Here is a 23,536-nt window from a genome sequence, read left to right as displayed (position 1 = left end):
TTATATGAAACATTTGAAGAAAGAGAGCCTAAGACTCTGGATCATCATGGGCAGCGATTGTAGACTCAAACTTTAAGAACCAGTGTCTCTCATGTTTAGACAGGCTTTTGGCCTTATACAGCTGAATAAATTACTGAATTAACTGTTGAATATAACATCAAGTTCAGTAGGGCTTTATAATGAATCATTCATTTTAGTCAACTGTGCTGAACCAGGCAAACTTCTAAGATATACAAGACGGTCTGAGAAATTATGCAAACAGAAATGGTCAAATGTCTCTATATTACGATTCTTTTGTTTGTTGTTTAAGGAAGGTGATGGTACAAAATGTTAAAGTGGTTAGGTGCTAGTAAATAATCATATGGATATGTTTTGAAAGTGGCTTTATGGATCCATTTTTGATCCCATATGAGGAAGTTCTTCAACACAAACCGCCTACGCCTGACCCTCTATTAGCATGTGCTGCCTACAAACTGATCAGCTTTTGTACCGTTTGTCTCTAGGTGGACTATCAGAGCCAGAGTCACAAACAAATCCAATATCCGTAACTGGAGTAACTCCAGAGGGGAGGGCAAGCTCTTCTCCTTTGAGGTCGTGGATGAGAGTGTGAGTAGAGATGTGCTAACGTTTGTTTGCATTGTGCATGTCACACATGGTGGTGTTTTTGCTTTATCCATGCAATGTGCCTTGCTGGTCAACAGGGTGAAATCAGGATCACAGCCTTCAACAATGAAGTGGACAAGTTTTTCGCTCTGTTGGAGCAAGGCAAGGTGAGGACATTCATATGAATCCTTTACATAATAAGAGCTTTTTGTTATATTAAAATATAATATTTTGAGTGTTTTGCTCTTTACTGGCTCATGAGTTTTCAGAACTATTCAAACCCATACTTCCAGATAGTTATTTGCTTTTAGATTGATTAAAATCTTTGTCATCAATGAATCATTTTAAATCTATTCACAGGAGAAGTTTTTAGGTAATATAAGGTGACTTGCTGACTGCAATATAAAAAAACCTTCAATAGAAATGGCTTAAAAAAATTTTTTTTTTTTTTTTAGAAATGACTGCTAGTCTTGCTGTTTCAGTTTGTAAGGAAGCACAGTGGGTACTGTGGTGGCAAATCATGCAGATGAGAGGATTGGCATAGATGTGCTGCGATGCACTGCTGTGATTTAAATGACTTGTAACACCTGTTTCAGGAACAGACAATAAAAATCCTGGATTCGCTGTAAAAATCCAGGTATTTTTACAGCTTTAATACATTTTCAAGAAGCCCTTTTGAATATAAAAAGTCATCTAGCTAATATGGTAATATATGGTAATATATTTTATATATTTTAATATATTTTCTCTTCTGTAATTTATTTTGTCAAATAACTAGGATTAAGATTGTTTCTGTCTAGGATTTCTGAATTGCAAATTAGTGATTTCTATGTAATGGTACAGCTCCCTTTTTACCTGAGCAGCTATATCATCTGACAATGATTCAGTGGATAATTTCTACTGGATTTTTATTTTGAAGGTTTAAAATTGAATAAAAGACTGATAAAGTTTGGGGTTGATAATTTTCTATTATCTTTGTCCTGATATTGTTTGTTTTTTATTCTCATTTAAAACATCTTGCTTGTTAAAAGATGGATAGCTTATGATTTTTGTTTTAATTTGTCTGTGTATTTTGAAAGGCAAAGCATGAGTAAAAATGTTACCAAAAATGCTTTTTAAACTGTATCTGCATCAGTCACCTGGACTAATGAGTCAATTTTTTATATTAATTAAGGGAAAAGCAGAAATTCTGGTTAATAATGACAATATCTATTATTGTTAAACCCATCATCACAAATTTTCCTCCACTTTTTATAAATCTAAGCATTTTGTTTGTGAATTGTAATGGAAACCTTTATGTGCCCCTCACTCCTTTTTTCCCTTTAGATTATCTGTTCTTATAATATTATACTATTTGTATTCAGAGCATCACTGCATGTCCTTGAAAATACAATGACCTACACAATATTATGTTCAAATCATCCTTTGTGATTTTCAGAATGGACATAAAGATACTGTGACAATTACAAATAGATAAATTGTTTAGCTCTACTTTCTGCCATTAGCAGCTGGAATTTAAATTGAAAGTCATTTATATTTGGAGATACTGTGTGCATTTCACCTTGCACGTCAATGTGCAAAAAGGCAAACTACTCTGCTTTTGACTGATTTATGCTAATTTTATTTTCCATTTGAGATTGGCCCTCCAGTTCACAGCAATTACATTTTTGTGCCAGTTCTGTTGTTGGCTTGTCTGACTGTTGCCGTGCTGACTTCAATCTGCTCTAATATACCACTCATCCTGCAGAGTTTTGTGCTTTACATTTTGAATAGCAATAGGAAGTTGAAGTACTACGCTGGTCAAAACAACACCTGAATACATTAAACACTTTTTTTTTTAGCCAAAATTATTTCTGAAAGAAAGATAAATTTGTACAGAACAAGCAGAAGGTCTACAGGAATGTTTTATTTAACCATATAATGCCAAGCTAAGATCTCCAGTTGACCCTGTATCTATTTGGATCTGCATTATTAACAACTGATTTTGTCCTTTCTTGGATGTTATAAGGTTTTCCTTTTTTTGACACGGCTTTTGGCAGCTTTTTTCCCCTTGTACATACACGAACCATGATATCCATCAAATACAGCTCCCCTCGGAGAATGTCGGCATCAGTGCTGACCTCAACAACATACACTATCAAACTGTGTCTGTGATCATTCAGACACCCTTGCTGCTGAGGGACTGGGTACTAGGAGATCTCCTCCCAAAAATCTCTGAATTTTTATGACCTTATTCGTCATTTTGATGGACAGGGAGAAAGCACTACATGGCATCATTTTTTTTAAATTGCTAAAACTGCCATCCCAAAAGTAACTCAGTCACAGAAGTGCCTGTAACTACAAACAGTCTCGTTGCACTACAAGCCTCGCTTCTTAAGTGCATAGTTGGGGAATCAAATAACTATTTTTTTTCTGACAAAGCATTTGCTTTTATAGACCCTGAGGTCTATAAAAAATGTTTGCAGAARCCTAAGATAGAGGATGTTGGTTCATGACCTTGCAACAGTAAACATTGAGCACGACGCTTGGAAAAGTTCTGTCCCCTTAATGCAAACACTGATGCTGTTTGCATTGCTGTAGACGTGTGGGATCACCAGCATCTGAAAGGCGGCCAGCATGATTAATGGCACTTAACCACCAAATTCATCAATTAACCCTGGTCAATGTTTTGATTGTCGAATTGACTCTGGCATCAGCCTCCAACAGTGATTCCTTAACTTAGACCTAGATCCAATTTGTGCCCTCTGCCCTCCAAATAAATGAGTGGTCTTTATGTTCTTCATGTTCCAAGTCTTGACGGACCAAGCTGGAGTGTGCGAGAGGCTTGAAGCATAATACTGCTTACAGAAGTTTCCTGCTCCTCTGTGTGAGCTAAATGAAAACGGAAGGAAAGGCAGGAAGGAGCGAAGGAAAGGAAAGATTCAGAGAAACAAACCCAGAGGCAGAGAGAGAGGTGGGATATTGGAGCCTTGAGAGTGTAAATGAAGAAGAGTGCCTAGCAGATTGAGTTTAAATTATGCTGTTAAGCAGAGTCACTCTCAACTGCTGCTTATTTTCTGGTGAATTAGAGAAGTGATGGGGCTGATGGGGACACTGAGCCTCAGTTTGACCCGAAGGGTTTTCCATTCTTATGAGGAAGTTTTGCTTGAACAGAGGCTGTTTTTGTAGAGTAAATTTCCTTTGCGGGTTGATCTGTCAGTCTCTTCATCGTTTCCTCAGTGTGTTTAATTAAGTCTAATTTTATAATGTTGGTGCATTTCGCTGACCCGTTTCTTTTCTCCAGGTGTACTACATCTCGAAGGCGACTCTGAAGGTAGCCAACAAACAGTATACGACACTGAAGAACGACTACGAGATGACCCTCCACGCTCATTCATCTATCGTACCGTGTACGGACAGTCAGGATGTCCCAGTCATGCAGTGTGACTTTGTGCCCATCGGAGAGCTGGAAAACCGAGACAAAGACTCCATCATTGGTGAGGAACAATGTTTACAAATTCAGCCTAAAAAAGTATTTCCTCTTGATTTTTAATAAATCAATTATGTTGAAATTGTTAGAAGCCCACATTGTTTTGTAAAGGTTTTTTTCAAAGTATTTTGATGATCAATATTAGTTATTGTCTTCTATCATAACCCTATTAGTGATCTTTAATGCTCTAATATGAGAATTAAGGATAAATGCAAAGTTAATTCTGTTTTTTTTAATTAATGTTCCTTCATTCCAAGTTTCATGTCTGATTGACTATTTTCTTTTTTTTTCAGTCATTCTACTTATAGTTGACAAAATATTTGCGTTGACAAAACTTTATTTCATGAGTTTAACTTTTAATGGAACAATGAATAACCAATCAGATTTTATGCAAGTTTCCCACGGTAACACAGATCACCTCTCTTGGTCCCGCCCATCGGATCATTTGAAAGATTGAATGTTTAACTGAATGAAGTTAAAAAATAAATATAAACTGCATTATTTCTCTGCAGACATGTAAGGACTACTTGCACTGTTTCTTTATGCATATGGAAATGACTAAAGTAGCAACATTTAACACATGTGATACTGTCTCAGTGGGAAAATATTACTTTGATTTTTTTCTTCTCATGTCTTTGACAGATGAAGTTCTTTTAAGTTGATATTGACATTAGTACCAACCATTAAATGTGTTATCATGGTAATCAAGAACACCATTAGCTGTACATCTGCCTTAGATTCATGTTTGACAGAATTGCATGCAGAATTTGCCACTTACTAGAATAACAAGACTACCACATAATTGCAAAGGCAAAGTCATGAAGGCCATCACATCATATCAGTTCACATCTTAGAGATTCACTGAGTAGTTAAGGTAAAGAAACATGTTTGCACTGGTTATGTAGGGCCAGTGTTGCACATCCTAATCTGTCGTCTCTCCTGTTTCCCCTCACCGATCCTTCCCACTCTATCCCTTTGTTAAATATGGGATTATAACATAGTAATGAGAACTGTCAGCCTGTTCCTGTTTTGATAATGGAGTTCACAGGTGGATGACATCGTTTCAATCATAATGGAATTAAGCGAGTCTGAGAGAACACTGACAGAGAGCAAACGCGAGGGACGGAAGAGTGGGCAAGAATTTAGATAAAGGTTAACAGAAAGTGCAGAATGAAGAAAAGGGTGATTTGCAAAGCCGGTTTTAGGATATTGGCCGCTTATTTAATGTATGAGGACCAGCCGTGGCAGACAGTTAGCCATCACAAATCTGTAAGGCTGGTTGAGAGTTTGAGCACTCGTTGTACCGAAGGGCTTTATTTCGTTTAGATTTTTGTTTGTATCATATTGCATACAAATGGAGGCAGAGATATTTTATTACTATGTGTGTCAGTGTGTCAGAGAAAGTTCAAGAAAGAGGGAAATGCAATATCGTTTAATTTAATTTATGCTAATCATGACAGTTATTAAGAAACAGGTTTTTCCTCAAAAAATAAGGAAGGAATTTTGTACATAAATATGTTTAAAGTAAGACTTTAGAGGACTGTGTTTATGATTGATTAAGCTTTAGATAAATAAATAAAAAATCTGAGAAAAGCCTACTTGTGCAGGAACTGCACATTAATATCTGTCTCCTTTTGTTTTAAGCCACCTTGTAAGATTCCTCGTTGATTTATGATGAGCTCTTCACAAATTCATTTGAATGATGCTGTTGTGCATTGTAGAGCCATGTCTTCTGCAGTCTCTGCTCTTCAGTTGTGTAATCCTGAATGAAGTGTTAAAGCCTTGAACGTGACGGGAAACATGAATAAGAAATGAGTTCATTTGTTGTGATTTCTGAGTAAGGAGCAAGAGTTAGCTAGCCTGTTGCGATGTTGATATCAACTCTCTTGAGATTTGGTGGTTTCACCGATGCTTGATCTTTTCTGCATAGAGCAAGTCTAGAGTAAAACCCAAACAATTTCCACCAACACTAAATAGAAAGATCAGAAACCTTCCTTACATGTTTCCACTATTTTTGTTGAGAAGTTTACATAAAATGCAGATCATCCGCGTGAAGATTACATACATTTTTGTCTATTAGTTATTCTTTCGAACTGTTTGTTTCAACTTGTTTGATTTTTAAACAAAAATAAGCTGCATATGTTCGACTTGTTTATAGTTGTCCTGCATAAACACCCTGATTTTATCTGTTAATTTGTGCTGAAATTTGAGAGTTTTGAGGTCAGCTCTTTTCGTTCATTGTTCCATCAACCTTGTGCAATAACTTAAGATCATTTGCACCAAAACAGACCCTCAGCATGATGCTGCCATCTCCTTGCTTGAAGTTGGCACTGATTTTTAGATCCTTTGTTTGCTCAGCATGACATCTGCAAACTTAATTTGTCGTCTTATAATCAGTTCAAGTTTTTGAAACCTTTCTCAGTCCATGGTGATGTAAAAGTGGCTTTGTTCTGGACCCCGTAGCGTCGCATGATTGAAACCGTTAAGACCCTCCCCCTTGCTCTGATTGGTTGTTTCTAGTTGGCTCTGGGAAAACACAGGGGAGCTGATTATTTTTTTTTGTTTTGTTTTACAGATTATCTGTCTCTCATAATGTTACAATATAGTGATGTTTTCAACAAATATGTAAAAAATATATATTTTTTATTTTTTATAAAAGTTACATACTTCAGCTTCCTGCTGATATGTAAACGTCTCACCAGAACAGTGTTTGTTTTCCTGTCTTCGTAAGCTATATGTCAGGAGTTATTTGATTGTGTGCCTTTAGATATAATTGGAGTGTGCAACAGTGCAGAGGATGTATCCCGTATCACCACTAAGACCAGCCGGGAAGTCTCCAAGAGGGCCATCAACCTAATAGACACCACTGGCAAAATGGTGACAGTCACACTGTGGGGAGAAGAGGTAAGAGCTATAATCTCCCTCCCTGTATGCATCCATGACTGGATTTATAATGCATCATAAAAACACATTGAGCCAACTGTAATTAACTGGGTTTTTGAAGGAGCCCATGCATTTATGCATCTGTGATGTGTGGGTGGTCTTGCATACAGAGCACTCTGATTTGCTTTTCTGGGCTGTTGGATCGTTTAAATCACTCTTGTGACCTTCAGTGCTGTGTTGGACCAGACACTCTGATTTGACACATGGGGCTAAAATGGCGCCATCCTTCTCCAAGCTCATTTGATCAGCCCAGCTAATCCGTCCTCTTTACCAAACTCTGGAAATGACTTTAAAATTAACTTGTAGTTTGCCTAATTATTAAAGTRAACTTTAGCTGATATTCCAGTGGCTAAAAGTTGGAGCCAGAGATTAACATGTAAGACCTCTCTCTTTTTCTGTCTCCCATTCTCTCCACTATATCAGTCTAACGTCTTTTTCTGTTTCTTCTCCAGGCGGAGAAGTTTGACGACTCCGGACAGCCTGTTGTTGCCATCAAAGGAGCTCGCTTGTCTGATTTTCGGGGCATATCTCTCTCAGCTTTGTTCAGTTCTACAATCATGGTCAACCCAGATTTACCCGAAGCCTTCAGACTCAGGGCCTGGTGAGTGGCGCTGATGTACACTGACAATCACACACGCTGATAATCACATACAGAACTGTTCACAAATTACAGATTTTCTAAGACTCTGTCACTGATTCTGCTCAAGACAAGACGTGCGTAGCCAGAAAGAAATATCCTTCTACAAAACATTTTGCCACGTTAAAACCTCAACCTTCAGTGGGATTTGCGCCGTTGACCAACACATAAGTAACGCAAGTTTTAAAAATTATTTTTTTGTTTATGTTTTGGATTTAGCCCCTTTGAATCAATAATTTGTAGAGCCACTTTTCAAAGCAGTCCTGGTTGAAAATCTTAGAAAGTATTTCACCCAACAGACTTGCTCATCTAGATATTATAGCCCTCCCCATATTGAATGGCAAGCCTTGCCACAAATTCTCATTTTGGTGTAGGTCTGAACTTGAACTTTACGTTCACGTTTAGGGTCATTGTGATCCTAGAATGGGAACCTTTTACTTTGTTTCAAGTCTTGTCTCATTATCTCATTAGTCTTATCTCATTAGTTTGTTTTGCGTTTGGCTCCATCCATCTTCCCATCAACTCAAATGATGGGTCTGAGTTAATATAGTCACTGCCACATTTCACTGATGGAGATGGTGTGGTCAGGGTCATGCACACTTGTATTTTTCTGCTGCAGAGCATTTTGCATACATTTCCTGTCTGCAGATTTTCCCACCTGAGCTGTGGATGTCTGCGGTTCCTTCAGAATGACCAAGAACGAACCTCTTGACAGTTTTTCTGTCAGTTTTGACAGCCAGGTCCTCGTCAGTTTGCACTGGTGTCACACTTTTGCCATTAGCAGATAATTTATTGAACAGTCCTCCTGGGATCATCATTTATTACCGAACCCTGCTTTAAGCTTTTCTGCAACTTTCTGCCTGACCTTTCTGGTTTGCTCCTTGGTCGTCATGATAATTTGACTTCTCTAGTATTTTTTAACAAATTCCCTTACGCCCTCAAAGAAGATGGTATTTGCTGAAAAAACATCCACATGTTGATGTTTGAAGAAGTATTTTAGTTGCAGATGCATCTTTTGGTACAAATGATCAAGCATAAACTAAAGGAATGCTAAAAAGCATTTAACATTTGCTCAAGACATTTTAAAATCATTTAAAATTGTTTAAATGACAAAATAAATATTTTTGTCATTTATTTTATTTAAAAATAAATTCAATTATTTGCATTTTTTATGCAACGCAAATATTGTACAAAATAACCTTAAGTTGTTAAATGAAAAATCACAAGAATATATAATTTTTTTAAATCAAATTAATTGATTCAATGGCATACGCAATTACTAATATGATCAACTGCAGCCCTAATATTTATTCTGTGTTTGTACTACAGACACTTGGTGGCTCTGTTTAGGTGTCTTGATAACTCGTCGCACTGGGTTTTTGGGGGCTGAATATAAAAGCACTCCAAACTTTTTATATGTACAAAACTGAGTATAATTTTCCTTCCACTTTGCTATTTTGTGTTGGCCTGTAATCTAAAATCCCATGTTTGTAACTTTACAAACTGTGAAAAACTTAAAACTATACAAATTTATCATTTTTGCTGTGTGGTCAGCATATCATAAAATAGGATATTATAGTCAAACCTAGAACTATTTCTTATACGTACATGATAATAAGCAAACAGAGGTGGAAAAACCCTGATTAGTGTCATGCGACCGTTGATTTGTGTCGCCTGAGTCTCAGTGGGTTCCTAGTCAAGATTGGATTGATGGAATACCAGCAGCGGATATTTATTCTTGAATTTCAGCTCTGAACTGCTGCCGCCTGTTCTCTAAAGCTCGTTGAGCAGGATCAAACTGGATTCCTATTAGCAGCTCCTGTGGAGGGATTTTGAGTTATGACTCATTCACTCATTAAGACTGTTCCTAATTCTGGCCACAGGAAAAAAAATAAATGCATTTTGGATTTTTCCCTGTGTGTGTGCGTGTGTGTGTGTGAGAATGCTTTTGTGTGCATGAGTTTCTCTTAAAAGCAACAGTGAGGCATCAAGCAGCTTTAAAGTTAGAAAACAGGCTAACAAAGGTTTTTATTTGTTACTTGACGGAAGCATTTGGTCCTTTTGTAGTTCCAGTTTAGGTTTTATTCATCCAGCAATTTTATTTTTCACAACCTTTACGTGACATACGTAACTAATGCTGATGCTCAAAAGTCTGAATGGGACTTTCTTCCTTTCTTCACTGCCTCCATTCTTCTCTAATCGCTGACGTTTCTCGCCGATCTGCTCTGCCGTTTGGTTCTCCTTTCTGCATTTTTCCTGGCAGCAGGAAGTTTATTTTGAGGAGGGAAAATGTTTGCTGCGTTTTCATTTAGCTTCTCAAAGAGAGCGTGTGTTTTACTTAATTTTTTGTGTTGCAGTGAGCAGCTATTTTTATTATTAGGATAGGGCTTGTTTTCATAAATGAAGAAAACTGATTTAATCTCAAGTACGCTTTTATTGGCCTACTCAGCCTGAACACAGAGGAACAAATCACTGCTGAAAGAAGGTTTTTGAAAGGGAAGAGAAATTAAAAGATACAAAGCATTCCCAGAATAATAAACAAAGTGTTGCACTAAGAGTTATAATGTATAAAAGTAATATGAAAGGAAACATCTGTGGATGTTGGACATCTGTGTCAACCCTAACCCTAATCAAAGTAATCATCTGGTGGCCAATAAGATATGGGAACAAGAGACTTTCTAGTTCTACTGATGCTGACAAATGAGTAACTTTTAACAAACTACTTACTCAAACTTTCAACTGCTTTCTTTTTTTTTTTTTAAATCGCATCAAATGTTCATAACTGATATTTGTTTTTACTCTGTGTAATTCAACTGCATAACTTTGAGGAGAATGAGTTTATAACTAGTTAAACCACATGAGACTCATTTAACATGAGCTAATTTCATTAGTTTGGACCATTTATTGATTTATTTCAACTATTGTTTTTTTTCTGGGTGGAACAATGATGCAGCATATTGGGACAGAGTTATATTTATACTTTAGCTCAAATTAGTACACAAATCTCCACTAATATACAGTAAATAGCAGATTGGACTCGGACTACATGTTTTGTAAAATGATGAACAAGCTCAGTTGGACAACCAGTTATGTCCAAGTTTCATTCTAGTCTCTGAGTTGTGGTGAAGCTCTAAAATTTGGAGTCAGTTCTCCTTCATTATTCTGTCCAACTCATGCTTGGCGCTACAGTCACCTTGCTTGACAGTTGATGAATGTTTTTGGATTTAATAGCCTCACTTAATCATCCAATCACCCTTCTTGCTTTTGGCCAAACAACTTAATTTAGTCTTGTCTATGAATAAAACCTTTCTCCAGAGATTTGGCTTGTGTCTGTGTGCAAGTCTCAGTCATAGTTGAACATGATGAATATGGAAGAAAAGAAACTGGCCTCACTGTTAACAGAGGATATCAGTGTTCCAGCAGCTTCACCTTCTTACTTTCTTTTATCTGAAGGAGATTGTTTGGGTTTTTTTATGTTTGCAAAGCAGTTAAACAACTGAAAACTTGCAGTTAACATAAAATTGTTTGGTGTGACCATTTTTTTAATATGCAGTAATTGGAATAAACTTCCATCAGTAGTCAATCATGATCCCTTAGTACATGTTGATAGACCTTAGCCTTGTCAAGTTAACACATTGTAGAGCCCCCAGTTGTTGGAGGATTGTTTCTTTGCCAGTGTGTGAATGTATGTTTACATTTGAGCCTTCGTGGGATTCTAACTATATGTGAAGAAAATGTACAACAAATTCAAAGTTTTGCATCCTGTTGTTGTTTTTGAAAATCATTGCAGTTTTATGTTGTTGAGTCATTATAATAAGTCATTAGAATCCACACATTTAAATGATCAGATTTTCTTTTTGTGCCACATTTACACATGATTATTTCTGTCTGTTTCATGTTTTTCTGTGCTCCCTCTGTAGGTATGACCGGGAAGGTCATGCAGTTGACAGCCAGTCGCTAACAGAAACCGTGTCAGTCGCTGTTGGATCGAAGATGAACTGGAAAACGCTGAGCGATGTTAAGAATGAAAACATGGGACACAGAGAAAAGGTACAGTTTACACAGGCGAACATGGCAGCTTCTTATTTACTAAAGGGTCATTTATGTTGAGGTTCCCTACACCAGTCTGCTTGTTGCTTTCATATGCTTTTATTTCTTATGAAAGCAGAATCTAGAGAGATGCCTTCAAACCCAACTGATCCAAACTCACCAGCTCCACTGAAGTGCATCAAAACTATCAGTGGGTTTTGTTTGTCTTGGAATCGTGGAGCAAAGTTGTAATTCACAAAATGTTTACATATTGAAGCTACATTTTCTTACATGCCTGTCAAAATCTTTCTAAGTTTCAGAATTGGAAACACAAAACAATTTTAAAACCTTTACATTTAAAAACTTTGTTTACACTCCTGTTTGTCTTCCAATCTTTGCAGCTGCAATTTGTTTATCAATTTGTTTTAACTGAATAAGGATTAACACATCACAAATAGCTATACTGTGGAAGAACGTACTGTTGGAATTGTGTGCAGTGGATCTTAAAGTTGAACCATCTGCCGTTTTAGGAAATGAAACGGAGCAGAATTATCTTGGTTTCAACCAGAATTGGAGTCCATCGCTAAACTTCCCATCTAATTAATTCAGTTTATCTCAGATTAGTTTTCCTCTTTCCTTGCATTTAATTGGAAGCTGCTTATGGATAGCTTGAAGATCAATGTCATTTCTAATGAACATTTCTAATTATGTGCTAGAGAAAGCCTAAGGAGCGTAGTATTACCAGAAAGGAAAGAGGCACAGAATAAAAATGTGGACTAGCGACTCCATTGCAAAAAAAGAAAAAACTTAAGCACTGCCACTTTAACTTCACAACACACAGGAATCTGTTTTGAAGAATATAAGAGATCAAGATGGTAGAGATGACTAGTCTGGGAAAAATAAGGGTGGCTTAAAAAGTGAAGCCTGAGAATTTGATGCCGACTGGAAAGGTTGAGGACGGTGAGTTTAAAAGTGAGAAATTCTCATTTTTACCTCTTTTGTCTTGGCCTCTTTTCTCTTGTGCTCTCACTCAGCTCTGTGCACCCCCAGCTGTTTCTGTAATTGAACTGAAAAGCGAGGACAAGGCTTCCCATCACACACTCTGAGGCTACAGCTTTGGTTAAAGCTATGGAATCTTTCTAATTTACAGCAATCCAAATTAGCATACTACCTGTTTCCTCCATCTTTGGGGGTGGATAATTTGGCTAGTGTGTTAGAATCTATCTGTGTGTGTGTGTGTGTGTGTGTGTGTGTGTGTGTGTGTGTGTGTGTGTGTGTGTGTGTGTGGATAGGAGCATGTTGGAGAAGGACGGTTGTGTGGGATATAAGTGTTCAATCCATTTCTAATTAATGTAGATATGCGTGTGTGTTTGGGATTTTGGGACGAGCATTAAATTCGTCATGTGCAACCACATCAATTATGTGAAGTGGATTTTCACTTGGTTGCCCTTCCACGTGTAAATTTTAATTACATTTAGGTGCCAGAAGGTGACACTGGGATTTGGTGTGATAAGAATGAAAACTACTTTCACATTGCAGAATGTGTGTCAGTCGCGTACATCCAGTTTGTGTTTGTGTATCTCTGAGTGGTTTTGTCTACACCCTACTAGTGGTGCTATTAAAAGAGTTTGCCCCAAAGTTTTTCTCTCCATACGGAGCATTGCAAGACTATTACTCCTTTTCACTTTTACATATTTAGTAGTCGGAGAATGATGCATCGTTATTTTTATATTTTTACAAATAAAATCAAAAACATGTAACATGCCTGTGTGTCTTGTCCAATCATTTGAACTCAGACATCGGCTAAATAAGGAGTTGGGTCAGCTTGTGTGTTTGTTGGGGTCTCTATACAGATTGGAAAGTTATAGGATTTGATTTCATTATTCCTCTTTTCTGGGTAAATATGAAAAGATAAAATACGCATATACAGATTTGTTATTGTTATTTTTTCCCATGTATTCTCGATCCTTTTCTGGAATCCTTCCTTCTTATCCTTTTTGAAAATTTTAAATCCTGTCATTTTTTTCTTCCCACTTCAGTTATGCTTTACTTAAGTTGGTCTTTGACATAAAATCACAATTAAATAAATTAAGGGGGCAGTTTTATGTATTTTCCTCACACATACTGGCATTTTATTGCACAATCAGGTACTTTTGTTACCTCCAGTTATAAAGATGTTTTTCAGAGCGCAGTAGCTCCTATGATGAGCTCAGTAGGTGCACAGTTTGACCAGGTCTTTACTAACTGCTGCTGCCGATAGTCTGCAGGAGCTGTGCAGGGGAGGCTGGAGGAGAGATGCTTTGTGGAGCAAGCATTTAGGCATCCCTGAGTGGTTGCCACGGGAGATTAACATAACATGATGTCAAGCTCAAAAAAGTCGATTTTACATAATATTTAAAGTTTGTAATTGTAATGCAACATTCAAAATGTGCCAGGGGTATAAATGTTGTTATAAGGCTTTGTAGATGAATACAGCAGGAAAAGAAAGGACCTCAGCAGAGAGTCTTTAATTATGAAATATTGTGGGATTCATTTGTCATGTTTTGCTATTGATGAAATAACCCCTGGTCAAGGTCCTGCTGTCCTTTATGTCCACATTAACTCTGCCATCATAAGGAAGACTCGGCAAGCCCTCATTTCTGCCTCATCCACCCACCTACTGCCTTCCACATCGCCTCCCCACTTCTTTATCCTTCCAGTTTGCTTTTAAAATGTGACGAGGCAGCCATGCTTATGGGAGCGTAGGAGTGTGGTGTTGATGAGGAGTGGGGATGTTGCTAAAGGGGGAAATTCTGCTAATTAATGAAAAAAAAAAGCCTCTTACTAAGTGTTTCTGAAGGGTTCTTGCTTGGTGGCATGGACGCTGAGTCGATGGATGGGTGGACAGATTATGAAACTGTGAGTCAGTATTGGCCAGAGGGGGAAAAGTGTCAGAGGGCTCAAAGTCTGAGTGACAGTAAGTGTAGAGGTCGAGGGGACGCAGCACAGCATTAGCCCCCTCATGAGGGATGCAGGAAACACAATGGCCTTTTCACATCCGATGCTTTTACAAAACACTTTGCAGGAATTATGCTTTGCAGAGCAGAGGAAAAGCGTTCCTCAGTATGTGTGTGATTTTGGCCCACATCCTAGAAAGAGTCTTTGATAGACTCATTTAGGCCAACATTAGTAATGAGTCTGGCCCAGCTCTAGCTGCTGCTTGTTGTTTAGTGTGCGTTTTATATTCTAGCTGTAATTCCTGGATCTTGTTTAAAGTCTGATCTAGAGAAGAAATGCCCTCTGGTGTATTGTTGGAAAAAATCAATTCTTTCTGGTTTCCTATACGTGCATGTGGATCACATTTTCCATGAGTATTTTAAATTCCTGTATGCTTGCATGTAGGTGCATTCGAGGGCTGCCTCTTGCAGTGAGACATTGTTCATCTGCTGTGTGTGGGTTTTTTTTGTATTTATATTTATGGAAATGCAATGGCATGCTTCTCTACAGGATGAGCGCAATAGCCTTTTCCCCTCAGAATTAACATTTCTTTCCTTTTTAGCTGTTGATTTTAGCAGTGTGAGTTCTGCCGCTTAAGGTGCTAATATCTGTTTAAATTACAGCCGCATCGTTGCATTTTAATTTGATTTTGTTTGACTGTGCACACTTTAATTTGATTTTGTAACAGAAGGAAGTTTAGCGTCACTATATCTGCATTGCACATGTAAATATTTGGTTGTTTGCATATAACCTTGCATTATAGTCATGTATACTTGTCAGTTTGCTTGTGTGTCTGTATGTATTAGCACAGCTTTCGCATTAGAGAGGGAGAAATTCATCTGGTCTTGCATCGATTATGCAAAGATTTCTCAAACTCCTCCTGCTCTTTGTGAGCTGTTCCAAGATTTTCTGGAAGTCAAATAGAGATGTGTAAACGACATGCATGCACCAGTTGGGCTGAATTGTTGGCACCAATTAGATATCCAGTGCCAAGTCGGATGTAATTTCATTTTGGATTTTCTTAATTATGCCCTTTTGCACCCTTTGTGATTTGCTCTGTCGCTGTTTGAACTTAAGGAGCCCTTTGGCTTTTTGGCTTTATTTCAAGGTTTTTACTCTCTTAAAATGTATGGAATTAGGTTTTTCCATTTTTCAAGTCTGGATGAGAAGGGTTTTTGAACACCGGAAAATATATATATTTTTATTTCAGAGTGTTAACTTTTCCATAATATAAATCAGAAAAAAATAATTCAACCATTGTCTTTTCACGCTTTTTCTTTGCCAGGTCGCAGGGTTGCTGGTGCCGTCTCCAGGGGTCATTGGGCAAGAAGCTGGGTGCCCCCTGGACCGGTCACCAGAACATTTGATCAAATATTTGCTCACCAATCAAAGCTGTGTAAAATCCAGCACCTTTAAATGCTGCTTCTAAAAACACATTTACTATGAAATAGTCACACACATTGTGTAAAATTTGTAATGTAGTATCTTCATTCAATATTGATTCATACATTTGCAATTATAACACTTTATACCATAAAGTAATTACAGAGGGCTCTTTTAAACGCTCTAGAGTTTGTTACATTTAAAAAAAATGTCACAGTTCATAGTCAAGTCTTATTGCTTTTATTTCAACATTGAAGAGGTTGACGCAACGCATAACTTCAGACAAGATTTTTTCACAGTTTAAGCCCTTAACAACATTTAGCTGTTTGATCTACTCGTAAAAAATCTGACAATATATATACACAAATAATATTCACCAGATTTCAAAGATAGAATAAATTTTCACTTTGTTATTTGATATGTTGTTTTTAAGTCTAATTGGTGAGAAATTGTTCTATTATCATTATTTTGTTAGGAATTATGGTTGATTATATTATGTTTATTCATTTGAATTCATTTTCTTTTAATCTTTCTGGATTTAACTAGTTGTTGGAGTTGATTTGACACGTCAATCCTGGCCTTTCTGATGCTATTTTGATCAAATGTAGTTCCTGACGTCCAGTCGTGTCAAATGGATTGAAGGTCATGACTATTTCTGATCACAAACTGGATAAGATAGTTACTTTTGCACTCATCTTTTTGCGCGTTATGACTGCAAAGAAGTCCAAACCTCCGAAGCTGACGTCATACCCCACTACTGTTCTGTGATTTTTGACTGCTGTGGACTAGTGATTACTCACTGTGTTCTTGAGGCCTTCGCCACCTGGCATCCCTTTCATCTCACAAGATGTTGCCTCCTACATAACAAACACTTTGATGAGATATCTTCTTCCGCTCCATTCATTGAACACCTTTCACTTTGAAAAGTTTGATTTCGTCTTGGCAAATGCACTTTCTCTTCTAGCACACGTAAACATGTGCTTTTAAGTTTGAAAAATCCATACGGCATGACCTAGGAGCAGGTTAAACAGAAGGATTTCATTTATTTCCACTCATCGCAGTCTTGAAATATTTTTGATATTTAAATGTGGTTTAAATGTGTTGGGTTGTTAATGTCAGTGGTTCATGTGAGTTGCTGTGTAGATGTAAAAAAAGCTGTTTTTATAAATGTACTAATAACACATTTTTAAGACATGGGTCATACATTTTTGCTTCCCTTTTTGCAATCACGTAAACTTGGCCTTTCTTGGGATCAAATGAACAGCAGCAAAAGAGGAGCATTATGCTAATAAACTAAGGAAAATGTAACTAAAGAGTAGCATTTATGTAAATGGGTCTGTCATTTTTCAAAATGTCAAACCTCTAGTTGTGATGTTAAAAACCATCAGACCTACAGGGATTCTTTTCTGTTACAACAATCAATATGCATTCAATTAAACTTAAAACAAGTCAATACATATATGTGATTGTGTACAGCATATTAAGATTATTAGTTCTCCACATTTTGAGTGTTTACTGTGTTTTTCTTTGAAGTAAGCGCCATGTAATTATGTGCTTCTTATAGACTTCACTGATGCAGTCGGTGACAGGAAGCTTCCCCATGTCTTAAATATGGTGTGTGATTTAATTTATGCAGCTTATATTTCCCCCCTCACTGAAGCTGCAACCAAAAACATACAAACTTAATATCAAAGTTTTCTTGAAGTCTAAGCCTCTTAAGTAGAAATCAGATGGGTATGCTCTGAAATTTTAATGAAACAACTTAATTATAAGCCAGTCACATGGACTACTACAGATAGTTCCATGTTTTAACATCTGCCAGCACTGTCAGCATCCAGCAAGACATAAATGGGGAAAATAAATGCTCCAACACTCTTTCTTACTAATTACCAGGGTTTCTTTTCTCTAGTCTTGCGTTTTGTGATTTAAGCACTTTTTTGGTACCTAACAATTATTTTAAAAGATAGCATTTATTCTCTGGTAAGTTAAATTGTAGATGTAATTCCTGCTGTTCAGGGTCTTTTTTTTTCTTCTTTAATTTATAAATTTGGCATTTAAATTTCTTACAATGTGTCCAGGCTATATTTGACTGATGATAAACAATCATTCTTTTTATGGTATTTGGGTAAAACCTTTAAAGTATAATCAAATATGCTTGTGGTGTTACAGTAAATAGACATTTGCCAAGTTTTCTGGAGGAAAACCGAATGCTGCTTCTGTATGTTGGGTTGTTATTGATGCAGAGTAACTTAAACCCAAAGACCTGTTTGGTCTGGAAAATTATTCTATACATCTGCAACCAAACTACTGTCTGTTTCACTGCTCAGACTCTCTTCAGTATTTATATTTAGCCTCTTTTTCTGTCGTTTTTGTCTTTCAGGCAGACTATTTTAGCTGCGTGGCAACTATAGTTTACATGCGTAAAGAAAATTGTTTGTATCAAGCCTGTCCGTCTTCAGACTGCAACAAGAAGGTCATAGACCAACAGAATGGTTTTTACCGCTGCGAGAAGTGTAACAGAGAGTTCCCCAACTTCAAATATAGACTCCTACTTTCAGTGAGTATGATGCACATATGGGACAAACAACATTAATGCTTGTCAAACATGCAGTGATTATTCTCAGTGATGACACAAATACACAGTCAGACAAACAGAAGTAATGTTTTGCCCGACCCATCATCTCTCGCTGTCTTGACTCTCAGGCTAACTTGGCAGACTTCGGGGATAACCAGTGGGTGACATGCTTCCAGGAGACAGCTGAGGTCCTGCTGGGTCGCAAGGCAGAAGAGCTGGGACAGCTCAGAGAAACAGTGAGACTCTGACACACACATGCACACAAACACACAAAAGGAGAAACTGCCACATACAGTTCTTCTTAACAATTTCGCCCAGGAGATCTAACTATAATGGACTGCTTCCTTTTAGAGTTTCCACCAAACTTTTTGTTTACCCCTGAATATTTGTCTGTTTGCGTGTGTGTCTGTGTGTGTGTATATTCCCAAGGACGAGGCAGAGTTTGATGAAGTCTTCCAGAAAGCCAACTTCTCTACCCACATCTTTAAGAACCGAGTCAAGCTGGAGACATATAATGTAAGTAACAATAAACAGAAACAGTATATAAGTATATGGTGCAAAGGAATTCACTTGTTTCCAAGACATAAGACTACAAAATGCTGCATTGTATGATTAGCAGTTCATGTCTCATTCATCATAATTTTGAGAAATTAAAAATTGTTGAAAAGTACATTTGTTTCAGTCATTCAATTCAGAAGTTGGAATTCGTAGCTTTATTGGATAAAGATTGATGTATTGGGCTTGATAAAACACTAACGGCAACAGATAGGAACGATTATTGATTGTACAAACCTAAAGTTGGACCTAAAGAACCCTGTAATTCAATTTTGATTAAAATTTCCTTACAAATTTTAATTAACTGCAAATTTTACAACGAACTAGTTGTTTTTCCATAACAAATTTCCTTCCATGTAAGCTGCTTGTATATAAACTCAATGAACAAAGAGCTTCTTCTCCCTCCTGTCCTTGTGGGAGGCTGTCCGTGACTGTTGTCTGGTCAGCTGTCGACTCAGCACTCCTCGCTGTGATTGTGTAGCTATATGACATTCTGTATTGTCACTATCACACTCCTGCATTGATTATCCCTTTTTTTAGACTTTTATAACTTTAAAATTTTCAGTAAAACACAATTTAAGGCTATTATCATTGACATTATTAGAAGTAAAGTATTGAAACATGTGGATTGAACTAATAAGCAAACTTTTCATTGGGATTCTATTGTGCTATGCTGAGTAAGCTGTTGTTTTTAAATAATCAAAATGCTGTTGAGATTAAAATAATTAAAACAACACATACAATACAGATCTAGAAATGTTTCCAAGCTGCTCCGTTCGCCTGACTCCATCACTTTTTTGTTATTTCTTTCAAGTAAAGTTTTTATTTTTTGTGGATTAGTTGGTTGGCTTGCGAAAATTGACCTAGTGTCGATACCGTAGCAATCCCAAATGAGGCTGTTTTATAAAACAAAGTCAAACATATAATCTTTATCATATTGTGTTAAGTTTTCCCCAGGACTAATGGATAGACTAGCTGTTTCACAGGTGAACAGAATTGGCCAATTTTCTGCTTGACTGCTTTAACCATGAATGGCTGACATTGATTTTTTTCTGTAAATGTAGCAGCTACTTAACTTTAACAATAACAGCTCTTCGGTGCGGAAGTTTTTAGTTGGATTTCTTGTGGCCAATAAAGAAAACTGTGTAACTCGTTGTGTTGAGCGAAAAAATAAGAAATTACAGAATTAAATATATCTCTTAATGATAGTAAAACTGTAATGGCCTAATTTTTAAGTAGCCTAAAAACTGCAACTGTTGCATCTGTGGTGTTATTGTTTGCCATAAAACTACAAAAGGAGTTGCATGTCTACTACGCATTTGTAAAACAGAAGTCATTATCTTTAGTTTTTTACTGAACTGCAGTTTTAAGCTTGTGAAACCACCAAACAAGATGCACAAACACGATGTAATCACAAAGCACTGTCAGTCACACAGCATAAACTCCGAATCATTTCAATTAGTTACAGAACGACAGGGGGGTTGTTTTGTAGCCAGTGCACTTTGGATTGCAGAAAACAAATACAGCTGTGGATTCATTTCTCTTAATTAGGCACAAATTAGCATTTAGCTATTGTCTGTCTAAGGCTAATTAGCCTAATTATTCAAAGGCCAAATTGCCACTAAGGGAGGAGCAGTTGAGATTCAGATTTATCTCTGAAGGATCTTTGTCTTGACCTTATGAAACCCTTCAAGCAATCCTGTGCAGTTTAATGCAATCCTTTAGTTCATAAAATAAGAAGGAATGCCTGCAAGTGACTGAAAGATTCCCAGTGAAGCCTCTAAAGACCAAAGTGCTACAAAAATAAAATATTCTCAGTGGGAGAGATTTGTGTCTAAAGCACCAACCTCCCACGCCCAAGACAAAGAGAAAAAAACAATACGCCTTCAGATTATTAGTTTAATTTTAAACCTTTCTCTAATTGTCTGAAGTTAAATGAAGACGTATAAAATTGTTGCACAAAGTGGATATAAGTGTTCAGAACAGATGCATAAATACTAATAAAACAGCATTTTAGCTGGCAGATTTTATCCATGACTACAAAAAACAATTCAAAGTGTGAACATTTTCTGTCATAAAGTATTTAGTAGAGCCAGTAGCTGTGTGTTGCCACTGTTCATTGTGTCAGTGGTCAGTCAGCCACCTTCCTCAGATCTCCTCAGGTGAACAGTGTGCATATCGGAGTGAGTCAGCATTAACCTTTTTCTTTTTTGCAAAGGTCTTTTTCATCACAAAAACTTTTAATGCACAACGTAGGCTGGGTTAAAATTGTTACTTTGAGGGTTTTGCTGGACTGTTATTTACAGTGTGTTGCAACACACTGTGCATGTAATGAAAAGTGTTTTTTTTTCCGTTTGTTCATGCAGAAGCAGAAATGTTTCAGGTGTTTTTTGCTGTAGGAGTCAGGGTAATTTTCTAGGGTATTTTCTCTTCCACTGAAGGAACCAAACAAAACAAAGTGGATAGAAATGTAACTCAGAAAGAGACCATTAGTCAACTCCCAGTTTAGGATCTTCTACAGGTCGTATTATCTGTTGACTTTAAATATTGACATGAGGATTTTATCTCACACAGCCTGTAAACCCAGTCATGTTATTATATCAGTGTTTTCACAGGGTTACTTTTTAAATCTGTTCATAAAACAGGCGAACCTTAGTGAAAATGTTAATTGAATGATTTAATTGAAGCACAGACCTAAGCTGGAGGCTAAGGGAGTAATACTGTAATAGTTTTTTAATGATTTAATATGGTGAGGTTAAAATATTTATAGCATTTATGTTCTGAGATACCAATTAAAGCGATCACAGCCCCCCTCGGGAATGTCCATCAATAAGTAATTTTGAAGTTTCAAACTAGCAAACATGATAAAGCAGCTGGTGCTGGGTGTCTGCTCCAAAGATAAGTAAAACCTGTGTTGATGAAATACATTGGAGGTGTTAAAGTAACGCCTACCTTTATTTGGGATGTCTATAAATGAGTTTTTGTGAATTTGATGCTACAGAATCATCGTCAATGTTTTTATTGCTGGAAATTATACGTTTTATTATCCCCAACAGACTTGTTTCTCCTCTCCCTGTGAGTGCGCGTTATAGGGATATTCAGTCTTTTTGTCTCATAAGTTTGTTACACATGAATTCAGTGCAATACCACTACTTTTCTCATTTGTCTCTTTTTATAAGAACAGCTAGTAAAAGCTTCACTTCAGTTGTTGGCTGTAATGTTTAGCTCATTAGTTCATGCAGGAATAGACTATCCATCTAAATAATTATGGAGTGTGTGGAAGAGGTTTAGTATCCAAGAATGTTTAATCAGTAAAATGTTTAGATTTAATTCAATTCAGAAAACTTTATGTATCCCCAGGGGCCAATTAAACGAGGCACAGAGAGAAAACATAATAAAAAGACACAAAAAATATAGAAATAGAAAGAAGGTGTGAATGGACCTTGAGGTATATACATTATATAGATGTTATATTTGTATTAATAAAGGAGGAGTTCAATCTGGTGTCTGTTATTTTCTCCTTCATATGACTGACTTGTTTCTAAATATAGCACACTTGATTTTCCCAGATTAGGCCACTCAAAAAACATTTACACCGCTGGTAAAGATGTGTAAAAAGCCTCAAATGAATTTCTTATTCCTTCGGAGCAGTTGCATAATCTTACACTGAAAGATTTGCTGCTGTAGCTGTTTGCCTTCCTCTTCACTGTGTGACGCTAAGATAAGCTCAGCTCCTCCTCCAGTCTTAACCGTCACCTTATCGATGTTTAAACACATGACTAAATGCAGTTATGATTGAGTTTTTGAGTAGCTGTTTTCTTGTAGCAGATATCAGACTTGTGAAAACCTCATTTGAATTTGGTGTTTTCCTGTCTGACTTTCTAAAGAGAGGCTAAGATTGATGGGCCTCTATGCGTAGTTATATAATGAGAGGTCTTTGACTACAAATTACAGTAACTAATTTCCTAATTTTACTCAGAGCTTTTCTAGTTTTGAATATCATGTTTTCCTGTTTGACACAATGCATTGCTGAGACAAGTTAGTGTGTTATTTCATATTTATAATACAGAGAAAATGTCCTGAGCTTTAAATGTTCTGTCTGATAATCGTCACAAGAGAAATGTCATGACTTTCACACATTGATTTTATTTTTTTCAATTGTATAGACTTTTATGTGTTAAAAATGTAAATGCAGTCAATTACAGTGCTTACTGTGTCATGCAAAAGTCCTGAGAAGAAAAGTTTGTATTCACGTGTTTCTGGTTTGAGCCTAAATCTGACGCACAAACAGCATCCACAAACACTCCAATAAAGGACAAAGCAGCTTATCTTAGGCCCCCTGGGGGTTAATTTTGGCTTTAAAAAA

The 23,536-nt window shown here is 36.8% G+C and overlaps 1 protein-coding gene across 1 annotated transcript in view; it reads left to right on the top strand.

Moving 5' to 3' along the window:
* Positions 1–23,536, top strand: part of LOC103475593 (replication protein A 70 kDa DNA-binding subunit-like) — a 36,817-nt gene that overhangs the window by 8,516 nt on the left and 4,765 nt on the right. Inside the window, exons 8-16 of the mRNA XM_008427369.2 lie at positions 504–606; positions 702–770; positions 3,887–4,079; positions 6,840–6,976; positions 7,468–7,616; positions 11,573–11,702; positions 18,421–18,597; positions 18,744–18,851; positions 19,045–19,131. Of these exons, the coding sequence (XP_008425591.1) occupies positions 504–606; positions 702–770; positions 3,887–4,079; positions 6,840–6,976; positions 7,468–7,616; positions 11,573–11,702; positions 18,421–18,597; positions 18,744–18,851; positions 19,045–19,131 (1,153 nt within the window). The remainder of the gene's footprint in view (positions 1–503; positions 607–701; positions 771–3,886; positions 4,080–6,839; positions 6,977–7,467; positions 7,617–11,572; positions 11,703–18,420; positions 18,598–18,743; positions 18,852–19,044; positions 19,132–23,536) is intronic.

This window comes from Poecilia reticulata, linkage group LG14, assembly GCF_000633615.1.
Source record: "Poecilia reticulata strain Guanapo linkage group LG14, Guppy_female_1.0+MT, whole genome shotgun sequence".
Lineage (NCBI taxonomy): Eukaryota > Metazoa > Chordata > Actinopteri > Cyprinodontiformes > Poeciliidae > Poecilia > Poecilia reticulata.
The sequence above is the reverse complement of the archived record's forward strand: the minus strand, read 5'-3'. Positions and strand labels throughout refer to the sequence as shown.